Source organism: Cupressus sempervirens, chromosome 11 (genome assembly GCF_028749045.1).
Source record: "Cupressus sempervirens isolate cs-2001-9-10 chromosome 11, ASM2874904v1, whole genome shotgun sequence".
Classification (NCBI taxonomy): domain Eukaryota; kingdom Viridiplantae; phylum Streptophyta; class Pinopsida; order Cupressales; family Cupressaceae; genus Cupressus; species Cupressus sempervirens.
The window spans coordinates 44,567,439-44,578,698 of NC_143128.1; the positions used below are offsets into that span (position 1 = coordinate 44,567,439).

The 11,260-nt window shown below is 35.5% G+C and overlaps 1 protein-coding gene across 3 annotated transcripts; it reads right to left on the bottom strand.

Moving 5' to 3' along the window:
- Nucleotides 1–1,049: 1,049 nt before the first annotated feature.
- Nucleotides 1,050–10,573, bottom strand: LOC149528168 (D-amino-acid oxidase-like). Of its 3 annotated transcripts, XR_016358491.1 has the most exons (3): nt 2,955–3,981; nt 2,517–2,797; nt 1,050–1,690 (listed from the first exon to the last, which is right to left on the bottom strand). XR_016358491.1 is itself a non-coding variant. In XM_089808880.1 (2 exons), the coding sequence occupies exons 1-2, from the start codon at nt 10,418–10,420 to the stop codon at nt 1,308–1,310; spliced, it is 1,296 nt and encodes a 431-aa protein (XP_089665006.1). In that variant the 5' UTR covers nt 10,421–10,573; the 3' UTR covers nt 1,050–1,307. The 3 variants fall into 3 exon arrangements, 2 of the variants coding, with proteins under 2 accessions (XP_089665006.1, XP_089665007.1); XM_089808880.1 differs by lacking the exons at nt 2,517–2,797; nt 2,955–3,981 and adding an exon at nt 9,508–10,573; XM_089808881.1 differs by lacking the exon at nt 2,517–2,797 and having other exon boundaries at nt 2,955–4,001.
- Between the last annotated feature and the right edge of the window lie 687 nt (nt 10,574–11,260).

The following is an 11,260-nucleotide window of genomic DNA, read 5'->3' on the forward strand; positions in this document are numbered from 1 at the left end:
ATCAGTCAAAGCATAATCAAAGCAACTGATAGAATAATATAAATCTAATCACCTCAATAGTGTAGACCACTCATGGTCACAATCATGATCCCTTCTCAAGAAGAGATCAACAAGGTTGCATTCATCAAGATCACTTACAAAAGTCAAATGAGAGAAGCACTACATAAACTATTGTATGACATTTTTTCCTTCTTTTCAGCTATAAAGCCTTCATTTTGGAAATCTTACACTTTTCTACAACATTTTGTTGCTTTGGTTTGTACAAACAAAATCTTGAAAATAGAAAAATTTATGACCCCTTCCGATTCAAACTACTAGAACATGGTAAGAGGACTTCAAAATGTGCTATTCAAGCCAGGCAGGCTACAATCATTTTTTGCAAGGCCAGGGAAAAGGCAGCAACACAGTACTGCACCCAATTTTACACTAAAGTAACAAGAGGGGCATTAACTGAACAATATAGAAACAGGGAAAGGCTCGACCAATGAAAGCCACAGAGTTTAACATTTCAGTCCTTGTTCCAAGAGAGATTTTGGTATAAAACTTTACAACATGATTTCATTAAACAATTAAGGATTACAAAATTCACAGTTATATTAAACAACAAATATTGAATTTTATCCAGAATTTTGAAGGCAAAAAGGGGTTATTGTTAAATCTCACCCAATTCAGTGGCTGAGGTGAACACTGGCCCGTAAAAGTGAGACAATTATCTAACAATTTTTGATAAGATTTATAAATTTCCAATTGAATATTCGATGTCTAAATACTATAGTATTTATAAAGAGTGATTTGAAAACTAACCGTAACAACAAGGTGAGGCATCGCATTGATGGGACAAGAAAACATGTTTCCATGTCATGTCACTATCAACTTGCATGTGAAAGCCTCGCTGAATACAACCTGATCTAACCCTTAGATAGTGAAAGGCAAAATATCCTGCAAATTTAAACTAACAGTTTACACAAAGAATTATTTAGGACAGGAGCAAGAAGATTAAAACCCTTCTGCAATTGGCAAAGATCCATCATCCTAGCAACAACTACCTGTGCTTAAGATTTTTTATTTATGTACAACACGGAAGTCAAGAATTACATTGGTTCCTTTTTTATGAATAAAATCTAGACTACACAAAAGTATAAAAGGTACGGAATGTACTTTTCATTTAAGGTTATTCACAGAAAGAATTTTGTAGCTAGCTATTGTGGCTTACACACCATGAGAGGTACACGCAGTGCCCTGATTTGGAGATGAACTACTAGACCTTCGAAAGTTGAGAGCTGGAGTGCACAAGCATCGTAAAAGAGCTAAAAGACAGAAACCTTCTTGAATGCTCTCTTGAATCTGACAGGATCAAAGGGCTTTAAATCTACACTTTTTGCTTGTCCATCGATGATAAGTTCAGCCAAAGATTCTCCAGTAGCAGGTGCATTCAGAATGCCCCAGCAGCTATGGCCTGTCGCTACATAAACACCAACCATATCAGGAATCTTACCAATAACTGGTCTGCCATCCTCAGAATATGGCAAAAAACAAGCCTGCTCTGCTTGTAATTCTGCATTTCCTAAATGGCTTGAGACTGTTTGAGCTACTCTCTGTAGCATTCTTATAGACTCCTTCCGGGGTAGAATTTGTTGAGGATCATCCGGGACTTCTACTTCCTCTGACATGCCACAGATGTATACCTCACCTGTTAAATGAAATTTCAACACAATCAGTATTTTTATAAACAATTTAGAACTCACACAAATTAACCAATTAAGCTCACCATATATTCTATCTAAACCCTCATTCTCAATCGAAGATTCCAGATCTGGTTCCATTAAGTTTGAATTTATTGCCATGACAACAATCTATGGCTATTTACTGTTTTAAGTCATGGTAAGTGCTTTAGATAACATCATTATTACTCTTGCCAATGGAATTATTGCCCCAAGGCAGTTTCTAAAAATGCAAACAATTCATGCTGTTTCAACTAATCATTATTCAGTTTTTGGTTTCAAATTTTAGCAGGACTGTTTATTTCACTCTGCTATTGGACTGGAAGTGAGTACAAAGGTAATACTTGTGACTCCCAATATTTGCCATGATAGACCAGGGTCTCTGTTTCATTTGTTTAGTTTTGGGACAGGCAGTCAAGGAAGAATGTATGTATACAAATGTTGCTACAGCAGATCTTATAAACAACTGTCTCTCAACAGAAGTGAGATCTAGTTATGCATCTTGTCGATAGTAGTTATTGGACAGGCCATTAACCCAAGGGTATGGTTGGGCAAAGGCTGTGGTTAATAAGCACTTATTGTTAAGCAACACACCTACTTTGTGTACAGTCAAGGTATGAATTGTTTACAGGAGGCAACTTTCTAAAATATTGTGTTTGGTTGCGTGAGCTATGATCTTTTTTTCATGTAAAGAGTTTTTATAGGCATTTGTAAGAAGAGCACTAAGGCTTCAGTTAAAAGTGTAGTAAAGATATAGCTATTGTAAATCTTTGGGACAAGCTTGTGCACGGTTACCTTCTCTGGCACTTCAATCTGGAACATCAGCAGTCAACCAAGTAGCATAGGGAGCTTCCTGTCTGCTGAGTATCGATCTCTAAAACTCTAAAATATGAAACTTCATATTTGGCAATCCTTTACTTCCAAACCACAAACATAACTCTTGACTGCAGTAAAATGCAAAACCAAATACCATGGCAGAGGAACTGACTGCACATACTGTTTGTGAGTGACACGCCTCAGAAACATACCGTAGATGCATTCATGCAACGTCACATGTGATAGACGGTCAGGAACAACTAAAACCGGAGCACACTGATCAATGAAACAGGAACAAACTAAAACGAGAATGAAGGAAACTCAAAACTAAGAATCAAGAACCATTTTCAATCATAGAACATAGATTATTTTTTTAACCTAGTAATTCAAAAGAAAAAGACAATACTTTATCCTGACCTGTAGGACGTGGGTACACTTCTGGATCCATGGACACGCCCTCCGCAGTCTTATAACTCAGAAACAAAGCCTGCGGTCCTATGGCTTCAGGTGCTTGAGGCCTAACCACAATGCTATGTGCCTTCACCCCTGAAATCCTACAGAGCCCCGATATGACCGGGCTCTTACTAGACCAGGGCCCCATAGCCAAAACCACAGAGTCCCCCAACAAAACCTCTCCATCATCCACCACAACCCCACTCGCAACATTACCCTCACTTAATCTCACTTCCTTAACCTCGCCCTTAACCACAGTCACTCCATACTTCTCCACAGCCGTATCTAGAATCTTCCTGGTGAAAAGCCCTGGATGCAGCTGAGCTGTCGTCCAAGGTGTCCCAATAGGAGACGCGCGCGTGGCAGGGCCGTCCACCCATTCTGGCACCTTCACACCTCGCTTGGGAGGCGCTGATTCCTGAATTGTTAGGGATAGGGTTTCGAGTCTGCGGAAGGCGTAAGCGGTCGGTCCGCTAAGGAGCTCGGCCAGGTGACCGTGAAGCTGGAAACTGCGGCGTGCGAGGGCGGAGAGAGGGCCATTGTCGCACCAGTCGAGGGCTAAGAAACCACCGGCCTTTCCAGAGGCAGCACAGGCGGGGCCTGATTTTTCCACCACGGTCACATGGGCGCCCTTCTGCGCGACGAAGTAGGCCGTGCAGGCGCCTATTACGCCAGCGCCGCAAACTATCACCTTTTTAGGGGTTGCTGTTGGGTCTGAAGAAGATGATGGTGTCGATTGCATTGTGATGGAACGAATTCTATGGTGTGGAGAAATTTTTTTCCTCCCCGGCAGACACTGAACTGGAATTGTTGTGTATTTGCAAATTAGGGGAGAAGTAATGCTCCTGTGGGGAAGTATCATGCTGTTTCTTGTTCTTGTTTTATATTTTGTGAGATGATGAGTTGGCGGAGAAAGTGGTGTTTGTTCAGTGAGAAGTTGTGGGGGTGTCGATTGACATCAACATGGCCTTCAATGGTTGGGTGCCTTATGTTGATGGGTCTGTAATGTTTATTTGGATTATGCTTAAAATTTATATTATATATTAAATTGAATAGATTTGTAGGGACTAATTTTGAGTCGTTTATAAAATGTTTTAAAGCTCTTTTTTTTTGGTTTTTCGTTTGGGTAAAATTAATGGTATAAAGTGTAGTTGTGTGACGTATGTCAAAGAATTCTCAAAGTAAAATATACATAATAATAAAGAAGTTTCAAAGATAAATACACATAAGAATAGATTCTAATGTACAATATAATCATGATAATTATGAAGAAATCTAATATATCATAGTCTAAACGACTATCAAAGAAGGCATAAGACTGGCAATCAAAATCATATCAATGTTCTATCTATTGATATTATTTATGGATTTGATTGTGTAACTTTTTTTGCATCAACATTTTGGATGAGTAAAAGAGAGCATAAGGAGTAAGTGAATACTGTAGTAGATTAGCTCTTGAAAAGATGGATATAGAGGAGGATGAGGAGAAAGTCGAGCAAGGACAAAAATGAATTTTGGTAAAAAATAAAAAAAAAAACTAATAGAAACACTCAACAAGAAAGCAAAAATTTATATGTAGTTAACATACTAAATCACATTTTTCGATGTTGAAAGTACAATCCAAACCAAGTAGGTAAAATATCACACCACAAACAACTTATAAGCATAATCAAAAGTAGAATCATTGAGCCCTCAAAACTAGGCACACAAAAGCGATGTAGAAGAGAAAATGGGGGAGGGATTAGATTGCAAATGATTTTTATCTTTTGATCCCTATCATCCTTATGACAGGTCACAAAGTGTGATCCAATACTTTGATGCAAAAAAAAAATGTACTTAACCTTTCTTGTATACCTATAATGGTGCTTCGATCGAAATTTCCAACTCTCAAATGGATGGTAACTATGAGGGACCAAACTATTTTCTAATTAAAGGAGAGATAATTCAAAAATTCAAAATGCTCTGCTTTAAGGCACATTGTAAGGGTTCCTCCAACTTCAAATCCTATTAATTGGACCATATTCATTAATATATTCCAATTTTGACTCATGGGAGCCAATTTATTATAACATTTAACAAGTTGCAAGTTATTGGGAAGCTCTTATTAAAAGTACAAAATTATAAATGTAAGAGTTTATAAGATTTAGAGGACATCTAAAGCCTAGTTATTATAGAATGAAAATGGCATGTGACTTGAAAATCTATGTGGTGTCGAAGACTTTAATTTTGGCCTATTAGCACAGGCTTTGCCCCTGACACCACCCTATATTGCATTTAAGGGTGCACTCAAGATGCCACCTTCAAACTTCATTAGGGGCACTTCCCTCAATCATGCTTAAGTAGCCATAGATCCCTACTCTAGTTCCATAAATCGGAGAGAAAAAAAAAAAAAAAACCTTTTCACATACCAAATAGAAATGCACCATATTTTGTACATGTGTGGGTGACCACATACATTGGGCATTTTGTTGTAAATTTTATATAAAATATAAGTACATTGACCATAAAATTAATGAAGTGTTGACATTTTTTAATTTACTTGTTGATTCTCATGTGAAACCTCAATTAAGCCATAAACTTGTATGATAAGGTTTTATATTGTACATGTTGAATGCCTTTTAGTTGTCAATGTTATCGAATTTGAAATTTTCAACATTCTTAAATTTTCCTTTTTCAATAGTTAGTCTAATAAACGACCTCCAAAAAATCATTGAAAAAATACACCCCCTTACAAGCATTTTCTCAAAATCTCAATGCAACATAAATATTTATATAGGACAAGAATGAAGGAAACTTGCTTGTTTATGGATTGGTAAGGATTGATCCAATTCGAGATGTGAGGGAGTAAGTCAAGTGGGAGAAACTGGAAAGTGTTAACGTGTGTAGCTTTGATTCGGCGATTCCAATCGATGAAATCAAATGTTTGCATGGCCTATTAGCCTCAAAAATTTGATATCTATCCTACACTAGTATTATATTAGTGTAATATATATATCACATAAAGTGTGTGTGTGTGTGTGTGTGTGTGTGTGTGTGTGTGTGTATATATATATTACACTTTGTGTGTGTGTGTGTGTGTGTGTGTGTGTGTGTAACATCTCAGCATAGCTTGGCATCTCATTAAGGAGGAGACACCATTTTAGAAGTAGATGAAAATCTAATTGAAAAACTTTAGTTACAATAATCATTCTTTAATCATATTTATAAGTAACATCTATTCAACACATTTACTTTTCTATAATATCTATGAGAATTAATATAATTTTACCATTTTGGTTATTAACCATTTAAATTAGGTGTATTTGTGCATAATTGATTGCATTTATATAATCAAGTAAAGAATACTTTCCTTTGTAATACCATATTAAATATATTATGTCAATATCTTTTTAAATAAATATATTTTCAAATTACTTGAGTAAAATAAAAATTAGTTTATAATTTATTAATTAATTAAATCTAATTTATAATAGTTTTAAAGTTTGAAAAAATATATTGTTGCTTCTTGGTTTATATAATTGAAAAAACCTTTAAATCACAATCAACCCTTTCACCATCTTACAAACCAATTAGACATATTTAAATTTGCTTTCTTAAATAAATAGTTTTAAAGTTTAAATATATTGGTTGCATCTTAATTTTTTAGTCGATTTGAAAATGTAAAAAATAACAAACTCTCAAATTAAAGCACTTAAATATAATGTTGTTACATATTTATAAGTAATGTAAATGTATTAACAATCTTCTAAGCAAATTAGCCTTCAAACTATGTATTTTGTTCTATCATTTTCATTATTTATTTATTTCAAATAATTTTTTTTTATGGAGGTCAAATAATATAATTTAAATGGCAATGAGTAGAGTATTTGACACTCATCCTAATCTTAAATAAATTATTATTTATATTTCTAAAAGTTTGGTCAGATAATCATCCATGCCATGTAGCCTTATCTTAAATTTAAATTTTTTAGAAGACAAATTTTTTTATTTCCCAAGAATTTACCTTCCATTGTCCTTCGTATTAACACATTGAGGAACACAGGTTATATTAAAAAGAGTAGACAAATATATTGCACAGGAATCCTATACATTGTAACTTGCTCAGGTGCACACTAATTAATGCATATTAATTAGCTTATATAGTCTGTGTTGAAAATGACTTCTCATACTTCAAAACATCTATAATTTTTGTTAGGGAAAAATAAATTTCATCCCTACTAAAATCAATGTTATCCAATCAAAGTAAAGAAAAAAAAGATTTAAATAATTATGCAAAATAGATATTAAGATTAGAAATTGTATTTAATTCTTTAAAAAATTGTAATATGATTAGTTAATTTGATTGAAGAAATGAACTAAATGAATGCATTAGTATCCTACCTTGGCAAGAACTAGTAATTAATGAGAGTTAAAGAGACATGTATCTTAATATTATATACATATTCATTGAGAAGGTAATTTGAAACACACATAAATCAAATAAGTGTCATTACAAGTTACAATAGAAAATTATTCACTGAGATCTTTAACATGGTATCATAGCAGGTCGGTTGTTGGATGATCAAATACACAATCCTAACATAAATAATATGGTCATTGGGAGGCAAGAAACCTAGTTGGTGGAAAGTAGAGGAGTCAATGATCCCAGACTAATATGTGGTTGAGGGTTGTTGTTGATTGATCCATGGCTTGAGGAATATAATCCATGAAAGGTTTGACTAAGAGAAACCCAATCCACGTTGGATGTAATCTAATCTACATATTCTTGCATACTCATTGGAATGAATACTCAAATTATAGGAGGCTTGGTCTACAAGATAATAAGAGACAAATAAAATGGGAAGAAAGAGATTCCAACTCAATCGTCTGAGGATTGATGGAGTATTCAAATCAGCATGGTAGTATCAGACATAAAAAGGCAATCAAGAGGAAACATCATCGTCACAAGAGGAATAAAAACACAACAAATTCATTTGATTGTCCTAAATCATTGAGAATTATAATAAGGAACATTTAAGTGGTAAGAAATTCAATCAACCTTGGAAAACATATACTCAACGAACAAATTATTTGATGAGCTCAAGGGACTTTCTAATGAATGGTTCACAAGGCACAATATTTGGTGAAGGTTTTGCAAATAGGGTTGCAAGCAAAGAAAATTAAACCATGGAGGGAACTTTGTAGTTAAGCACACTCGAGCTAGAGTAGTAATAAGATGGGTGACCTCTCAAGAAGTCCCATCACCTCTATGAGTGTCACCTAGATCCAATGAGTGTTAAGTGTTACATTCATTCCCGTGAGAGATGGGTTTCGTGAACCACTACTCATGAAATATGAGTCAATGAGTTTCACTCAAAAACTACATAGATGAATACTAATAGCAATATCATAATTAGTTACTAATATATATCTTTAATTAATATATATTTATATTGCTTTATTAGTTATTACTTATCTAATTCTCAATTAATTACTACTTTATTTGTTTGAAATTTTATTGTTATTAGTTCATATAAATCATAGTATCAAGAATCATGGTGATTCACGCAATTTGGTGGTTAGATTCAAACTAGGCGATTGTTTTGTGAAACAATGAATCAAATTGACAATTTCTTGGCATGAATCACCATGAATTAGCTGGAAAAATCGGGCAACCCAACTGGGCAACTTAAAAACATACAGAAAATACAACTTTTTTAATGATTTTTTTTTTCACATTTCTCTTTCTTATAACTCTAAAAGGCCTTCTATTTGTTGAGTATGACAAATAGAGAGGAAAAGTGAGAGATAGGCTTCAGCAAGAGCTAGAGTAGATAGACTTGTCTTTTCATTTTGTTTACAGATAGACATATGTTTCATGGATCTTCATCTTACATACATTTATGATTTGATGTCATTGGTTTTATGGACAAACATTTATAATTCTATATATCTATGTCATGACTCATTATGATCCTATGATTTCTGTTTACTTAAGCTATAATTTATATTTTACATATGTTGATGGACTTATCATTTATGTTCCTTGTTTATGTATGTTAGATTCTATTTGATGATGGTATAGTGTGTTGAAGTTATATTCAATAAATGGTGCATGAAATAAGTTTTAAATTGTTAAAATCTAAAATTGTAAGGGCTTTTTAAATTTGTTGATTCGATTTTGATTCACGGTCGATTCACGATTTGACCTTTGTTGATTCTAAACCAATTCCAATTCTTGTTACTTTGATATAAATGCATAATATTCATGCATTCACTAAGTTTGTCAATAGACTTAAAATATTTTTAAATACGCTAATATTTTCATTTTTTAAATCTATATATATATATATATATCTTGAATCTATTGGACAATAATAGTATAGAGTATTGTTATTGTTAGAATGAGGTAAACTTTGTATTACTTTGTCAATTTTTTAAGAAAAAATATAGCACTATTGAGATAATAGTTATATTTTGAATAAATAAATAAGAAATTAAAAAATATAAATGAAAAAATATTTTTTAAAAACCTGACCTGTAGGACGTGGGTACACCTCGTTATCCATTGTTACACCCTCCGCAGTCTTATAACTCAGAGACAAAGCCTGCGGTCCTATGGCTTCGGGCACCTGTGGCCTAATCACAATGCTATGCACCTTGAGCCCCGATATACTGCACAGCCCCGATATGACCGAGCTCTTACCGGACCAGGGCCCCATGGCCAAAACCACACAATCCCCCAACAAAACCTCTCCATCATCCACCACAACCCCACTCGCAACATTGCCCTCACTCAACCTCACCTCCTTAACCTCGCCCTTAACCACGGTCACTCCATGCTTCTCCACAGCCGTGTCGAGAATCTTCCTGGTGAAGAGATAGGGATGCAGCTGAGCTGTCGTCTGAGGTGTCCCAATGCGAGACGCACGCGTGGCAGGGCCGTCAACCCATTCTGGAAGCTTCACACCAGGCTTGGGCGAATCTGATTCCTGAATTGTTAGGGATAGGGTTTCAAGCCTGCGGAAGGCGTAAGCGGTCGGTCCGCTGAGGAGCTCGGCCAGGTGACCGTGAAGCTGGAAGCTGCGGCGTGCGAGGGCTGAAAGCGGGCCATTGTCGCACCAGTCGAGGGCTAAGAAGCCGCCGGCTTTCCCAGAGGCCGCGCAGGCGGGGGCTGATTTTTCCACCACGGTCACATGGGCGCCCTTCTGAGCCAGGAAGTAGGCCGTGCAGGCGCCTATTACGCCCGCGCCACAAACTATCACCTTTTTAGGGGTTTCTGTTGGATCTGACGACGAATGCGATGATGCTTGCATTTTGATGGAATGAATTTTATGGTAACTCGAAGTTTTCTTTCTCCACAGCAGACATGGGACTGGAATAGGTGTAAATATGTAGATTAATGGGCCAGTGTGGTGTAGTACCATGATGTTTTGTTTTTGTTTTTTCATTTTATGGCTTGGGAAGTAGATGAGCTGGAGAGGAGGGGTTTGTTCACTTCGAAGGGTGTCATTGACAGCAACATGGCCTATAATGGTTAGCTGGCTTACGGGTGATGGGTTTGTTTTATTTATTTGGATTATGTTTAAATTGTATAGATTAGTACGGGTTTCTTTTAGTTTGTATATAATGTTGTTTATAGAAATTAATTTGTGAATCGATTTTAAGTTTAATGTAATTTTATTTAGTGTTTGGCGAAAGGTGCTAGTACTGCCAATATGTAGATTAATGGTGAAGTACTGCCAATGTGGTGTAGTACCTTGATGTTTTGTTTTTGTTTTACATTTTATGGCTTGGGAAGTAGATGAGTTGGAGAGGAGGGTTTTGTTCACTTCGAAGGGTGCCATTGACAGCAACATGGCCTATAATGGTTATCTGGCTTACGTTGATGGGTTTGTTTTATTTATTTGGATTATGTTTAAATTGTATAGATTAGTACGGGTTTCTTTTAGTTTGTATATAATGTTGTTTATAGAAATTAATTTGTGAATCGATTTTAAGTTTAATGTAATTTTATTTAGTGTTTGGCGAAAGGTGCTAGCTTCTCTGTTTGAGAGTAGAGACCTAAGGCTATGGGTCACCCCCATGGTCTCGGGCTCAAATCTCTCTCCACGATTAACTAGTGGGACTGCCATATGACCCTGTTGCCCCACCCACAGAGGATTAGTCTCACCTCAGCTCGCCTCTTTTGAGCACTGAGCTAGGTCGCGGGGATACTTCTATGTTAGAAAAAAAAAATTAAAAATTACTTATTGTTTGTAGATTGGAATGTGTTTTTTTTTTTTTTCCAT